Source organism: Panthera tigris, chromosome B4, assembly GCF_018350195.1.
Source record: "Panthera tigris isolate Pti1 chromosome B4, P.tigris_Pti1_mat1.1, whole genome shotgun sequence".
Taxonomy (NCBI): Eukaryota; Metazoa; Chordata; class Mammalia; order Carnivora; family Felidae; genus Panthera; species Panthera tigris.
Window position 1 is genome coordinate 78,700,360 of NC_056666.1, and position 15,986 is coordinate 78,716,345.

General features: G+C 46.3%; 2 protein-coding genes across 4 annotated transcripts in view; one reads left to right on the plus strand and one right to left on the minus strand.

Moving 5' to 3' along the window:
• CSAD (cysteine sulfinic acid decarboxylase) overlaps positions 1-6,541 on the minus strand; it is a 29,421-nt gene extending 22,880 nt beyond the window's left edge. Inside the window, exon 1 of one of the 2 annotated variants that reach the window (XM_007081368.2) lies at positions 6,473-6,541. The gene's annotated coding sequence lies outside the window, so the exon portion shown is untranslated. Of the gene's footprint in view, positions 1-6,236; positions 6,447-6,472 lie in introns of those variants that run through there. The other variant, XM_042992376.1, reaches the window with a different exon arrangement.
• Positions 6,429-14,882, plus strand: ZNF740 (zinc finger protein 740). Of its 2 annotated transcripts, none has more exons than XM_042992378.1 (7): positions 6,429-6,577; positions 7,459-7,971; positions 10,398-10,547; positions 10,900-10,989; positions 11,438-11,561; positions 11,868-11,986; positions 12,956-14,882. In XM_042992378.1, exons 2-7 carry the CDS (start codon positions 7,963-7,965, stop codon positions 13,043-13,045), a joined length of 582 nt encoding a protein of 193 aa, XP_042848312.1. In that variant the 5' UTR covers positions 6,429-6,577; positions 7,459-7,962; the 3' UTR covers positions 13,046-14,882. The 2 variants fall into 2 exon arrangements, with proteins under 2 accessions (XP_042848312.1, XP_042848311.1); XM_042992377.1 differs by having other exon boundaries at positions 7,459-7,771.
• Positions 14,883-15,986: the final 1,104 nt, after the last annotated feature.

A 15,986-nucleotide genomic window follows, 5' to 3' on the forward strand; every position in this document is an offset into this window, starting at 1 on the left:
TTGTTATTTTCAAAAATGTCAACATCGTGAAAATCAAAGAAATATTGAGGAAATGTTCCAGAAATAGAGACATTACAATCAAAAGGAATGTTTGAGGGGCACCTGGGTAGCTCAGTCGGTTAAGCGGTTAAGTGTCTGACTCCTGATTTCAGTTCAGGTCATGATCTCTTGGTCATGAGATCAAGGGCCATGTCGGGCTTAGCACAGAGCTCCGAGCCTGCTTGGGATTCTCTCTCTCTCTCTCTCTCTCTCTCTCTCTCTCTCTGCTCTTCCCCCAATCCTACTCTCTCTCTCTCAAAAAAAAAAAAAAAAAAATTAAAAAGGAATGTGTGAACTTAAATCGGCTCCTGGATAAGGAAGAAAAAACCTGCCACAAAGACCATTATTGGAACAACTGGTGGAAACTAACTGTGCATGGCATCATAAATATTAGTATTCGGTCAGTGTTAAATTTCCTGAATTTGATCACTGGATTGTGGTTATGTAAGAGAATATTCTTACATATGGGGAAACATTTAGCAGAAAAGGAGCATGATATCTGCAACTTGCTCTCAGGTCAGAAAAAGGCAACACTGTATGTATCTATAAACATTTTTAGAAGAATAACAGCTTTATTAAGATATGACTCACATGGGGCACCTGGGTGGCTCAGTCGGTTAAGCGTCCGACTTCGGCTCAGGTCACGATCTCGCGGTCCGTGAGTTTGAGCCCCGCGTCGGGCTCTGGGCTGATGGCTCAGAGCCTGGAGCCTGCTTCCGATTCTGTGTCTCCCTCTCTCTCTGCCCCTCCCCCGTTCGTGCTCTGTCTCTCTCTGTCTCAAAAATAATAAAATAAACATTAAAAAAATTTTTTTTAGAAAAGATATGACTCACATACCAGGAAGTTCACCCTTTTAAATTGTACAATTCAGTGGGTTGTTGTTTTTTCTTTAGGATATTCACAAAGTTGTACGTCGTTCACACTTTTTAATTCCAGAACATTTTCATCACCCCAAAGAGAAACCCCATACCTGTTAGCAGTCATTCCCCATGCATTTTTAAAAGACTTTAAAAAGATGGAAAAAGCCTTCAAAATATTAATAAGTTATTCCTGGATATTGGAATTACAGATTATTTTCATTTTCTTTTCTAAATTTTTTTCATGTTATTTTGAGAGACAAGAGAGCATGCATGCACAACGGAGGAGGGGCAGAGAGAGAGGGAGAGAGAATCCCAAGCAGGCTCCCACAATGTCAGCACAGAGCCTGACATGGGGCTCGATCTCACGAACCGTGTGATCATGACCTGAGCCAAAATCAAGAGCAGACAAGCTTAACTGACTGAGCCACCCAGGTGCCCCTATTTTGATTTTCTTATACACCTATACTTTTAAAACTTTATATGATAACTTCATATTACATGTGTAATTAAAATAATTATTTTTTTAATGTTTATTTATTTCTGAGACAGAGGAAGACAGAGCACGAGTGGGGGAGGGGCAGAGAGAGAGAGGAAGACACGAAATCTGAAACAGGCTCCAGGCTCTGAGCTGTCAGCACAGAGCCCGATGCGGGGCTCGAACCCACGAACCGTGAGATCATGACCTGAGCCAAAGTTGGACGCTCAACCGACTGAGCCACCCAGGCGCCCCATAAAATAAAGGTTATTTTTAATCAACAAGAAAAATTAAGGAATTTAAGGAGCAGTAAGAACTCTAAAATATAAAAAATCACCAGGCTCAAGAATGGCCTTAGTACATCACATGGTTTCTCAACTCCTTGATCCACTATGATTAAAAAGGTCTAACTGGTCACAAAGGTAGCCAGCTATATAGTGCTCATTTCTATTACACAACCCAAAAGGCTCTCAGAGAGAGGAACGGGCTCAGCTAGTTCAGCAAACACTGACTCAGTATCTGCTTGGGGGGCTGTGTCTGCCCTGTGAGCTCCAGCTGACAGACCGGTAGGGAGGTGAACAGGTAAAATAAAGGCTCACTTGCCACAACAGAATGGAATGCTCACAAGGAAAGGCAGAGCTGGTTAATTCTGCTCAGATTGGCCCAGGGCAGTCTTCAAAGGGAAAACATTCAGGTCTTAAAGGTGATAAAGAGCTGGTGCAGGAAAAGACTAATCAGGAATCTGTTAGGATACTATTTGAATAACTGATAGGGTGGGCCTGAGCGAAGAGCAGCGCCAAAGAAGTTAGGGAAGTCACGCAGGAGGAGGCCTGCCTGTGGGCAAAAAAGACCAGGGCAGTTTCTTAAAGCACTTTCTGCCAGGCTAATTGTTAGAAAGTGACAACACCGACCTCTGTACTGTCCACCTGCTAACAAATCCCATGGACTCAATACCCACATCCATAAAGGCACCAATTCTCCTCATATGTACAGTGATTTCTCTGCTTCTAGATTGTAAAGTCATGGGGGGTTAAGGTCTTATCTTTAAGGAAAGCACTAAATACAAAACAGGCACTCAAAAAAAAAAAAAAAAAAGATAGTTTTCATCTTCCCAACTCTCCACTCCCTTCCCCCAAGGTCTTGTACAAAGGCACTCAATAAACATTTGGATGAATAGACCAACTATTACCTGATACTGAGGAATAATGCTGCATTCCACTTACATTTTATTTGCATAGACCAAAAATCTGTATTAATGATAACTTAGAAAATTTGCAAAGGGTTTTCTTCTTTCTCAAAGCCTTCTCATCTATGACCTCATTTGATCCTGGCAGTAGAGCCAGAAATTAGCCTGAAAGGTATTTATTTATTCGCCCCAGCTTTCAAGATGAGGACTCTCAGTCCAGAGTTAATTTGTCCAAGATTACAAAGGAGACACAACAGCAAGCCTAGATCTCTGATTTTCTGAATTCTAGGCTAGTACCTCTCCCACTACAGTATTGGTTACTTTTAGGTCTGGCATTTCTAACTACCTCTTACCATACACAAAAATAAATTGCAGCAGAAAGACAAAAGCTGAAAATATACAACTATAAGAATGTCAGAAGGAACTATGGGGAGAGACTTTTTTTTGTAATGTTTATTTTTGAGAGAGAGACAGAGTACAAGTAGAGGAGGAGCAGAGAGAGAGAGGGAGATACAGAATCCAAAGCAGGCTCCAAGCCGTCAGCACAGAGCCCAATGTGGGGCTCGAACCCACACACCAAGAGATCATGACCTGAGCCAAAGTCGGACGCTTAACCAAGTAAGCCACCCAGGTGCCCCAAAGAGACTCTTAACAATAGAGAACAAACTGAGGGTTGACAGAGGGAAGTGTGTGGAGGATGGGCTAGATGGGTGATAGGTATTGAGGGCACTTTTTACGATGGGCACTGGGTGTTGTATGTACATGATGAATCACTGAGTTCTACTCCTGAAACCAATATTGCACTACATGTTAACTGACTAAATTAAAAAAAAGAAAAGAAAAAGAAGGAACTACAGGGAAATATTTTTTTAATCTTGAGATAGCATCAGAGAAACCCAAAAGCCACAGGCAGATTTGACTATGGATAACTTCTAAAATTCTGTATAGAGAAAGACACCATTAAAGTGGTTAAAGATAACGCATGGCTTTATCCCCCCCCTCGTTATTTTACCCACTCCATGTTTTCCAAAACAATTTTTGCTCTCTTTGCAATTATTCTTTTCCATCAAAAATTTAAAATCAGATTAAGTTCCATGCAAAGTCCTGTTTTAATTAGAACTTAACTTAATCTAAGCCAAAAACTTATGCCGTTACACAAGCGTTTCTATTCACAGACATGGTAAAACTCTTCATTTAACTAAGACCTTTTTGTCTTTCACTAAGATAGTCTGGTTTTCTTAGTATATGACTTGTAGTTTTCTGTTAAATTTATTTCTAGAAATGTAATATTCTTGGGGGCACCTGGGTGGCTCAGTCGGTCAAGCATCCGACTTCTGCTCAGGTCTCACAGTTTGTGAGTTCAAGCCCTGAGTCTGGCTCTGTGCTGACAGCTCAGAGCCTGGAGCCTGCCTCAGATTCTGTCTCTCCCTCTCTCTCTGCCCCTCCCCTACTCATGCTCTGTCTCCCTCTCTCAAAAAGAAACATTAAAAAATTTTTAGAAATGTAATATTCTTACTGTGAGATTATTTCATTTTTATGATGTTATTGTTCTTATATTTGATATATACAATTTTTGTTTGTTAACCTCATATCTGGCCATGCTGCTAAGCTCACTAGTTTTAGTATTTTGTCAATTAATTCCCTTTCTAGATGAATATACCACATGAAAATAATGAGACTTCTCAATGGCCAGGAGCTCCAGTACAATATTAGCTTTGATGGTAAACATTCCTGTCTTATTCTTATTTTTGATAGGAGATTTCAAATATTTTCACATAAAGCATAACTTGCTCTAAAAAAGGGGGGGGGGCTGAAAGACAACTGAAAAACTAAGAGAAAGGATTTTAAATGCATATAACAAAAAGTTAATATAACTTAGAAAAGAAGCAACAGAAGTTGTCAACTCCAATATTAGTGACATGCAAGTTTAAACGATGAAATTACTATTTTTCATCTATCAAATTGGCAACTGCACTGAAAATTCATAGTATCCAGTATTGCTATGTTGTAGGAAATGGAGACATTCACACGTGGTTCTGAGTGAGCATGTAAATTGTTACAAACTGAAATTCAATTTTACAGAATTAAAATTTCAAATGCACATATCCTATCTACAAATCCATAAGCACAAAAGGATACCTATATAAAGATATTCCTTATGGCACTGTTTATAAAACAAAATAATGGAACTAACCTAAATGTTCATCAGGATGAGTCTAGACAAATCAAAGTACCAATATAAGTTTCAATTTTATGCAACAACTGTTAAAATGTTAAAGAACTTAGATGTCTACAATGTAGCACTTGTGTCTTGCACTGTAGGTGCTCAATAAATATACTCTGGATGAAAAAAAAAAAAAAGAGAAGAAAAGTTTTGTATGAACATAGAAAAAAGCCTGGAGCGCCTGGGTGGCTCAGTCCGTTAAGCGTCCCACTTTGGCTCAGGTCATGATCTCACTGTCCACATGTTCGAGCCCCGCGTCGGGCTCTGTGCTGACAGCTCAGAGCCTGGAACCTGCTTCGAATTCTGTGTCTCCCTCTCTCTCTGCCCCTCCCCATTCATGCTCTGTCCCTCTCTGTCTCAAAAATAAATAAACATTTTTAAAAATTATAAAGAAAGAAAAAGAAAAAAGCCTGGAGGTGTATTTGCCAAACTGATAAAAGTGACTATCTCCAGGAGCATAGGATAGAAGAGGAAACTTAACATTTTTTGCCTTTTATTCTTTTGTGTGTGTGGACTTGCCAAAATAAATATGAGCTAATTTTTTTTTTAATTAAAGACTCATTTCTGATGACGTTTCTCTATGTTATCTCAATTTTACAAGTCTAAGAGCACCAAGGTTTGCGGTCAATGGCTCAAAACATGAATTGCTCAGGGAAATGAAACCTGTATTATACAAATAGTTGGGAATTCCTTTCTTCTTTCGTATTTTTTTTTCTTTTGATATCTCAATTAATTCTTCTAAACACACAACCTGATGGCACCTACAGCAGAAGCTGGGACCTAAATCGAATTGACATTTCCTTCCATTAAGTACACTTGACATAGTCCATCTTTAGTGGGACCTCTCCCGAATAGCTAAAGTTGGGAGATTTTGAAGACAGGCTCCAGTTTCCATTTTCCTAACGCCGGGCCCAGGGGCCACCCTGCATCACCAAGTCTCTAACGAACTAGTCTACTGAGGGGAGTCCTATGGCTTCTTCCTCCAGACGAGGAGACTAGTGTCAGAAGCTGGAAAGTCTGGAATGAAGGAATAAGCGGTATAAGGTAACAAGACTGGCCTCGGGGTGCGCGGTGTGTGTACACGGCAGACCCGTGCAAAGTTAACTCTTCTCCCAGCTGACTGGGCGCCCCCCAAATCTGCCGAGCTGGGCCTGATAGAAAACTCAGATAAGAGGACCTCGGAGCTGGGCCTGATAGAAAACTCAGATAAAGAGGATCTCGGCCGAGTTACGTGAAAAGGCTGAGTACAAACTATTCAGGCTCTATTTGGGGCTCCAGGCTGAGAAGCGACACGGCAAACGTCCGCGAAGAAGGGAGACAGATGGCGCTTTTTCAAGGAGCCCTACTTAACCAGCCCACCTAGCAGAACCCATCAAACAGCTCCCGGAGAACGTCACTTCACTGTCTTCGTTCCTGCCCTCAGCCAAGATGGCCGCCGAGGCGCGCCCGTACCATGGCGCACGCGCCGTACAGCCGGTCTTCCCTCTTCCCGTCCTTCCGCGCGCCGGCACCGCCCACTCACCAGCTGCACCCCCTCCCAGCGTCCTCAGCCTCACCCCCTTTCTGGCTGCTCCCGCCGGTCCAGGCTCCGAGCCCGGAAGTGGATATTGCGGCTCGGCTAAGAGGACGAGGGGGAGGGGGAAGTACTTCCGGGGAAACGGGCCCCGGGTTGGTGTTTGTAAACTTGCCTCGGTCCCGGCAGGGCAGCGACGGCCACGGGGTTGGCACGGTGCGCTGGGACCTGGAGGAGGCGCCGCGCGGCGGGGGAGACTGCGAGAGGCCGCGCCTGGCAGGTAGAAGCACGCCTCAGGGAGCGCAGCGTCGTCCGGGCCGGCGGCAGCGCCTCAGCAGCTCGCAGGCCGTGGGGCGCCGCGCGGGAAGGGGGAGGGGAAGGGAGGAGGGGCGCGTGGCGAAGGGAGGGGGCCGGAGAGGGGAAGGGGCCGCGCGCGCGCGCGTACCGCCCCCCAGGCCCGCCAGTCCGGCCGCGTCGCCCGCCCGGCGGAGGGGGCTTGCTTGGCGGGGACGCGGGCGCGAGCACGCACCTCGCGCGCTTCTCGGCGCTCTCCTCCGGCTTCTTGCGGTGGGGCGCTGCGGCTGGGTGGCTGGCTGGCAGGCTGGAGGAGGAGGAGGGAGGGAACGCGCAGCGCCGGCGTCCGTCCGCCTGCCTGCCTTCCACCTCCGCAGCGAGTTTCCGTACCTTCGGGCGGAATCGGAGAACGTGCACGTGTGGGCCGGCCCGGCGCGCACTGCCAGTCCGGTTGCTGCCTGCCGCTCAAGCGTCCAGCGATAGCCCTCGAGCTGTCCTCTACCCCAGTTCTGGCCTCCTTAATAGAGTGCGAGGTTCGCGGGCCGGCCCACTGGGCACAAAAGCCCCGAGGGGCCTCCGCCCCCTTCTATTCCTAAGATGGCAAATCCAAGCAGTTGGCCCGTTGCGGCTCCTCTATGAGAGGCCCCAATTACTTTTACTCCTGTTGGCAGCTCCTCTTTGCCCAGGAGACCAGTTTCTACTCCTGACCTAGAAAGAAAACTCTGCTTGACTAATGTCCTCTTTCTGAGGTTCACGGAAAGCGCCCAGAAAAAAAAAAAAAAAAAAAAAAAAAAAAGTTCAACCTACCACAGGTCGTATGTCCTGAGAATGTTGCACCTAACAGCCCCATTTCCTTTCTGGTTTCAGGTTTCTGAAACAGATCGTGAACTTCAACGAGAGGATTCAGTTGGAAAACCAAGACTGGCAAGCTTTTTCTTCAGACCATAGGCAGGATCCAGGCAGAGTCCAGGGATTCTTGGAACACCCATCTTCCCCTTGGAGGACACTAAGCTCTGTCTGAAGACAAAGGCAATTCAATATGGCAGCAGGACTGAAGGGACATGAAGGAGTTGTTACAGTGATTTGGTGACAGTTCTTCAAACAACAGTGTCTTAGGAAAGGTGGATTGAGAAACTCCTGAACTTTTGGGTTGCATAAGTGAGAAATCAGCATGGCTCAGGTAAAAAGCTATAGAATCCTCCTCCTTCAAGATCACTGGGAAGCGTGTTTGCAGTTTCACTCTTGAATGCTGTCCTAGTCAACATATTGACCAACCCAGTGAGCCAAGCTCTGTATTAAGCACCAGGGGGAGATCTAGAGGAAGGAAAGGAGACAGGCCACAGCCCCTGCCTTCAGGGAGCTTCCAGTCAAATGAAGGAGGTAGGCTATTCTGCATCACAGGCACTGATGGGACATTGCAAAACAACTACTCAGCTTACACTTGGTTCATTAAGTGCTGAGGGGCATGAGGGAGTGAACAGTCTGGTGAATGCTTCATTTGTTTTTTTTTTTCAACAGGAATTAATTGAACTCCTGTTACATGCAAGGCATTGTGCTGGGGATACAAAGATGAATAAGATTGTCCCTGTCCCCAGCAAGCTTCCAGGCTAGTCGGGGTGGGGCGGGGGGCGGGAAATGAAGAAACAGTCTATTATTTATCTTTATATTCACAATACCTTGCATGGTGGTTGGCTAGCAATCAATGAATCTGTTGATTGAAGGAACGTGCAAAAATAGAGGTATGTACGCTGCAGAGGAGAGAAGGGTACCTTTGCCTGGATGGAAAAAAGCGGATGGAGCTTGAAGGATACAGAGGATTTTCCTAGGTAGACAAGCAGAACAGGGCAGTCAGATAAGGAGAACTGCATGGGCAGAGGCCTAGAGGCATGGGAGAATGCGATGAGGTTAGGAGTACTACAGGGTTTGCTGGTTAAGGAGGAAAAGATTCAAATGGGTGAGGGGGATAGGATAGGTAATGCTAGAGGGAAAAGTTAGGGTGAGGGAGTTGTTTCCTAGAGAAGTAAGAGTATAATCCCAGGGCTTTTTATGCCTTGCTAAGGAATTAGACTTTATTCTGTAAGGAATGGGAACTCTCTGAAGAATGTTAAGTAGCAGAGTGATGTCAGGTCAGTGTATTTAGAAAGTAATTGTCACTGTGAGGGTACAGGATGGATTGGAGAGACAGGATGATGTAATAGGTTGTTGTAAGTCTGGATAGCAAAGCCATGTGCAGGCACCCCCAGAGCTGCTCCCAGCTTTCTTCCAGGGACCCTCCCCTACCAGTCTCACCAGGATGGCAGCCTGATTACAGTATAATTGGCTTCCTTCCAGCTGCATGCATAGCTTCCTCCTTTCCATGCAGATTAGGAGCCCTTCAGTTTCTTCTTTCTTTATTTGCAACCCACTTCACAGCATCATGTTCACTCTTGTTTTGAGAACACTGCCTTTCACTAATCACTAACTGGGCCCTGCTAGACATTTATACCTTAGTTTCATTCCCATCAACCATGTGAGAGTAGATACTCTCATAAACATTTTGCATTTAAGGAAACTGAGGCCCAAAGAGGTAGAGTAATTTGCCCAAGATTGTACAGTGTAAATGGCAGAGCTAAGCTTTTCACCTGTAGACTTTTCTATCCAAAGCCCTTGAAGGAGAGAGAAGGGATCCTAGGATATACTAAAAGGAATTTCTTTCTTTCTTTCTTTTTTTAATGTTTATTTATTTTGGAGAGAGAGAAAGAGCACAAGCTGGGGAGGGGCAGAGAGAGAGAAGGAGACACAGAATCCAAAACAGGCTCCAGGCTCTGAACTGTCAGCACAGAGCCTGATATGAGGCTCGAACTTGGGACTGGTGAGATCATGACCCGAGCTGAAGTCGGATGCTCAACCAACTGAACCACCCAGGTGCCCCTAAAAGGAATTTCTAAGAGGAATTTTTGTAATAAGTCACTTGTGGAAGTTTGCTGACCGACTATTTTTTTGAAGTGTTTCTTCCTCCTCACCACCCCCCCCCCCAAAAAAGGTATTTTTTCAGTAAAAAGAGTAAATTCTCTAGTGCTGGCTAGACTAAGTCAGTTGGAAGAAGGTAGCCATAAAAAAGAAATTTTCTTAATCATCCTTTGTTTAAGTATTGTCTAAAGTGTATATAGAACAGAGGATGTGAAAATATATGGATATGCACACAGCTAAATGACTGTGGGAGTCAAGAGAAAGTGATAATTCAATCCTAAAATCCTTCCAAGTGATTTAATTTTTATATCTCTTACAATTGACGGCACATGGGGAGTTTAAAATCCAAAGGGAGAAATGACCTGATTTTACTGATAAACATGTTTATAGAACCTGATAGAATATATATGTGGCACCAGTGAGGTCTGCCAATCATAAGTGGGCTCTGAATCTGCTGTTGAGAGAGGAAGGAGGCAAGGTCTGCTAGAAATCTCCCCTTTCAGTGAGTCAGCAGGGCAGACACTCATGCCCATTCACAAGGCCTAGAAAACCTAGTAACACGCAGACACACCACATGCTATACCTAGCACTCTATTAATGCCAAAAGTGTTGATAATACCTGGTTATTCACTTGATGTATACCTAAATGCTGATAAATGACAAAATAAGTAACTTGTTCCTGGTGAGGTGAGTTAGGGAGGACTCTTGAGGGAAGCAGAGTTTCGCAGTAAGAGGGACACTCCCTAGAGAAGCACTTTGTTTGTGGCTGGGTGGAAAAGGTAGTTCTATAGAAGATGGCAGCGTGTTTTTGCCCTGCCCTGCCAGGTGACCTGACACCTCATCTCCTTTCAACTTAGGCAAGTCTCCTGGCTTGTGAAGGCCTAGCAGGTGTGAGTTTGGTTCCCACTGCAGCCAGCAAGAAGATGATGCTGAGCCAGATTGCCAGCAAGCAGGCCGAGAATGGAGAGCGGGCAGGTAGCCCTGATGTGCTGAGGTGCTCGAGTCAGGTACAGCATTTGAGTCTGTTGTGGCACCTGGGGATTGGGTGGCCCAAGCTCTCTGCCAGGAGATGTCGAGTTTTGATTCCTCGGTGCTTCTGTTTAGGGAACTGGGGAAAAAAGGATCCAGCTGGGGAATGAATGAATATGGGTATTTTAGAGAGCTAAGGAAGGTCTTTTCTATACCTACAACCCTTAACACCATAGTACTTGCAGAGGAAATGGATGGATGAGTACCTTCTCTAAACCTTTGGGGCAGGTCGTTATTCTCATTTATAACTTGTCTGAAAGCAGACAAGTTTGGTTTCCTATCTTGTATTCTGAGATAGACTGTGAGTTTAGATTTGATTTGTTTTCAAAGGGCCACCGAAAAGACAGCGATAAGTCCCGTAGTCGCAAAGATGATGACAGCTTGGCTGAGGCCTCTCATTCAAAGAAGACTGTTAAAAAGGCAGGTAATGGGGTAATCCCCAAGTTGGTACTGTTTTGTAATGGGGTAATCCTCCTCTTCTTCCCTCTGTGGTTCAACCTGAAACTTTCCCTAGATGTTTTGGTCACTTAATAGCCAGTGAGTGTGTTGCTCAGATTTCATCCATAGGTCACTTTGGTATTTGATGTCTGCCCTCTCTGGAACATCCTTCGTGAGGGAAGGAGGGTCAGGGAAGCATGGGATCCTGTGCCAAAGAGGCAGGTAGACATTCAGAGTGTTGAGCTTGATGGGGGCAGACAGCTTACCCGCACCCACCTTCTTCCTCAGAGGGTCTCTTAGTAAGCAGTGTGGGAGATGACAACATCAGAGAGATTATTTTGTCCGGCAACTGGAAATTGACCCAGATTAGAATGGAGGCAAAAAGGAGGCAGAGGGATACCCTTATGACATGCCTGATTGTTGCCCCCAGGTGGTGGTAGTGGAACAAAATGGTTCTTTTCAAGTAAAGATTCCCAAAAATTTTATTTGTGAACACTGCTTTGGAGCCTTTAGGAGCAGTTACCACCTCAAGAGGCACATCCTAATTCATACTGGTAAGTCTTTTGCTCGTATTTTCTGAGGAGAATAGTCTATGGTTTGTATTGTGTGTGTGTGTATAGCTCTTGTTGGGTTTGTTTTAAAGGCTGGGTATTAGAAATAGAGGAGGAAGGTGAGTGAGTGAGCTAGAGAAATCACATGGCTCTGTTACAATCTAGTGTCACTGAGAACAGCAGCTTTGAGGACCTTTCCCATTAGGTGTCTGCACATTGCTAAAATTTAAAATTTCTGGAAAAATACCTGAAATGAAATCCCTGCCATGTGTACCTCCTTATATTAATTTCTCTCTCCACCTGGGCCAGGTGAGAAGCCATTTGAGTGTGATATATGTGATATGCGCTTCATCCAGAAATACCACCTGGAGCGTCACAAGCGTGTGCACAGTGGCGAAAAGCCCTACCAGTGTGAACGGTGTCATCAGGTAAGCTCACATGTCATCCATCCACCCCACACGTGGATTTTGCCTTCACCAAGAACCAGGGCCAGTTCCCATCCCCTGCCTGACAAGGGACCATCTAGTATTCCTGGCCATGAGAGAGTTAGTACCTCAGTGGGAGGTGTATCTCTCTGGCCTTACTGCTGATTGTAGGGAGGGGCCATAAGAATAATTGTAATAACAATAGCAGCATTTCTTGAGGACTTATTTTGTGCCAGGCACTGTGAGAGCATATTTGACATAGATTATTTTATTTAATCTTCATGTTAACTCCATAAACTAGCTGTGTTCCTGTCATGTCACATGTGGGGAAATTGAGATTTAAAGAGGTTAAGTTTCCTAAGGATACAGCAGATCAAGGGTAAAGCTAAGATTCAGTCAAACTTTGGAGCTGGTGCTCCTGGAAGGAGAAATACAATCTCTGCCCTCGGGGTCATATCTGATCTGATGAGAATGTAAGAGCTTGGACCAAAACAAGACAAGAACAAAACATGAGAAATGATAACAGCTAACATTTCCTGGTTGCTTTGCTCCACCCTCTTAAACTGAATCTCAAAATACTAGAATAAAAACTCCATGAGGCAGAGAATTTGCCCCTCTGGTTCTCCACTCTATCCTCAGCCCCAAGGACTGTACCTGCCTTGAGACAGACATTCAATAAATATTGGATGAATAAAGCAGCCATTCTGTGAGTAGGTACTTTTAGTCCCATTGCAGATGAATGTACCGATTAAGTACTGTTAGATACCATGTCCAAGGTTGCACAGCTACTAATTGGTAGAGCCAGGATTCGGACTTCAGAGCTTGTGTTCTTAACCACTGTGTGCTCCTGCCTTCTGTGTACATGCTGAGGGCATATGGAATGGGACCTGTGCCTCCCGTGTGGGGAAGACAACTAGCCATCAGGTAGCTGAGTTTCTCCTCTCAAGCACTTAATCCTTCCTTTCTTCTCAGTGTTTTTCTCGGACAGATCGATTACTCAGACACAAACGGATGTGCCAAGGGTGCCAGTCCAAGACTTCCGACGGGCAGTTTTCTCTATAGGCGCAAGGGGTCCTGGGTGGTGGGAGTGATCAGAAGAATTTACCGAAGAGCGCACCCCCTCTGGTCTGATGGTCCCACCACCACCCCGTCTGTACCTGTCCCCCTCCTGGAGGAGTGGACCCAGGAGACCAGAAGAGTGCATCAGGGGACAGCAGCCTCAGAGCCTCAGCTCTGTAAATAATCTGAGACTATGAGTATCTCGGGGAAGTTCCTACAGCATTCCTGGGTAGGGAAGCTAGTCCCTGGACCCTTGGCTGAGGTTATAGGTGGGGACTCAAGGTACAGGACCAAGACTGGTGTGGCTCCCACAACCTTGGACTCCAGCTGGCAGCTGAAATGGAAAGGATTGGGGAGAGGGATTTGTTTGTTTGTTCTATTCTTGTTTTTGTTTATTCAAAAGCAATTTTAGCAGGTACACTGTGGATAAAGGTAATATGGAGGCATAGAGCCCTGGTCAAAGCAGGGACTATGGCTGGTCCAGCCCTCCCCAAAACTGAGTTTTTAGTTGCAGTTGATCCTCAGTGTTCTGCAGCCCTGCACCTCACCTCCTGTTTGAAGGAGAGTAGGATCAGGGATGGCAGCTGAGCTTACTTTGGCCTCCTTATACACTGTAGGGACAGAAGGAAGAATGGTGAGAGGAGCAGATGAGGGCTGGGTCCAACCGGAGTGGACAGGTACCTCTGATTTCCTTCGGGAAAGAGCAAGAATTGTGCCCAGGGCTGATGTAATGGCCCAGGCCACACTGGTACCTAATGGGGTCAGCTCAAGTGCCTTTTGGAGGAAACTTGGGTGAGAGTGGCCCATGAAGCCCTTCCGTGCCCCTTTTGGGCACTCGATCTTGGACATGGTTTGTGGCTACCTCGCTGCCATTGACTCCTGAGCCAGACAAAGGTGTCGAGCAGGTAGTCATGGATATCAAAGTGGGCTCTCTCTCCTTGTGCCCTCTTAGGAACAACCCGAGACTAGTCCCAAGTTGGGCAACAACTGTTCAAGAAACAAAGGAGTTTGGTGTCCCCTAACATGACTGTTGAGCAGTGTGAGCTGCTTTCCCTGCCCAGTCCTATCACTGTATTCAGGTAAAGGAGATAGGGGTGTGGCTTTTGGTCCCAAAGAACAAGATCTTGACTTCCTTCTTAATGGCCATCCCTACCCGACAAAGAATGCATGGGAGGGAGGTGCTGCAGAGAAAGGACTGAGGAGGAAACCTTTTGTGGGTTTTATTGTTAACTGTATTCTTTGCTCCTCTCTGCCCCAACACCACCACCTTATCTGCCCCCAAAAAAGTGATCAGGGGTGTATGTGTGTGTGCGCGCGCACGTGTGCATGAGTGTGTTCATTCACATGTGTGCTTGTGTTTGTATGCTTGGAGATGGCATATTATTGAGCCAAACCCTTTTCTGGCCCTCAACTCAGGGGAGGATGACATAAAGCAGCCCCCACCACCACCACCATGAAGGGTGCTTGGGGTCCCAGCAAGAGCTGAGGAACTCGGTTTAGGGGACTGAAGGGCTTTGTTTTGGAGGGAGTTTTTTAGATTGATTTAACAGGCTGGTTAGGGTGTTTAACCCAAGCCAGAGCTTGTGAACATGAATTTTCTAAAGTGAAATAAGAAACCCTTTTCCTGCTATGGAAGGTTCAGGGGGTTGATTGACCCCCACTGTGGCCTGCCCTGACCTGTTGGGGGAGTAATCATGGCGTAATCCTGGATGCTTGGTGAACCTGACCAAGGTGTCAGTGGGGATCTGAGATGGCAACTCCGGGAAGTGTGATTTCATTTCCTCCAAAATGTAGTGAACAGCAGCAGAAAATTCCTAGCTGTTACCTAATCAGGAGGAGATTGGGGCGGGGCGGGGGGGGGGGAGTGAAGCGGGGGGCGTCCATACCTCTGAAATGTGAGGATTCCAGGGAAAAAGAAAGGTGTGGCACCTTTCAGATTTTCCCTGATGGCACCTGAGATCCTTTGGGAGAGACACTAGGGAATGTGTTTGCCACCTGTGCTCTTCTAGCTTTATGCCGGCACTTCCATTTGATAGGGTCCAGAACCTAGACCTCGGTCCTTGGAGCTGCCCTGTTGTCCCTGCAAGCAGGTTATCTTCCTGTGTGTGAGTGAGCCCCTTTCCTGTTAGAGGGCTCTGCTGGGGCCAGAGTTGATCATTCACATCTGGCAGTGTATTCTCAGAAGGAGGCTACATTCAGAAAACAGTTGTCCCATGAGCACTTTTGAAAATAGGAGGCTTTGTTCACTGTCACTTGCAGCTAATCTGTGTAGAGTTGGGGTGTGGGTGGCTGGAGTCCCAGGAGTGACCTATGCGCCTACGTGTATGGACGTGTGCTTAGGTCAGAATGTGCCCTGGCCCCCCACAGCCTCAGCCTTTTGCCTGGGTGGGTGGGAGAGAGGGAATGTGTGAGCAGATGTGTGAAGAACCGTACTGGAAGCACCCCTGCCAAGGATTGGGTGTGGGGGAAACTCAGGAGCAGGTGGTTCGTTCAGTTGTCCAGGTGTTGAGGATCTGGGGCCAGTGATGTGTGAGGAGAAAGGAGCAAAGAGGTGAAAAGGAGTGATTCAGCCCCCCCCCCCCAGAGGGTCCAGGAGCCCCACTTACACCCCAGGGAAACCACAGCCTAAGAGCGCTTGCAGAGGCTCCTGGGCCCAACACCCCAGCCCTCCTTAGCTGGTGGGGCCTAGCACTGGACAGATGCCTCAGGTGCGTGTGGAGTGAAGGGAAAGGGAGATAGGGCAGGCTCTCAGAGACCAGGACATGGAATTTGGGGACCTGGGAAAGAGAGTAGCACCCGTTCCAGGTGGGCCACTGTACCAGGCCCTACTAGCCCTGCCCTGCACCCATCTCTTCTCCACCCCCCTACACCCCCCTACAGCCTTTCATCACTTAGCTACTGATTGTGCCCCATGGCTTGACATTGGAGGGTTAAATGAGACATG

What these genes read in the sequence shown, in the direction of transcription:
- ZNF740 (XM_042992378.1), top strand. An exon ending in CAAAGAAGACTGTTAAAAAG is followed by an intron (nt 10,990 to 11,437) that starts GCAGGTAATGGG and finishes TGTTGCCCCCAG; the next exon opens with GTGGTGGTAGTGGAACAAAA. An exon ending in GCACATCCTAATTCATACTG is followed by an intron (nt 11,562 to 11,867) that starts GTAAGTCTTTTG and finishes CACCTGGGCCAG; the next exon opens with GTGAGAAGCCATTTGAGTGT.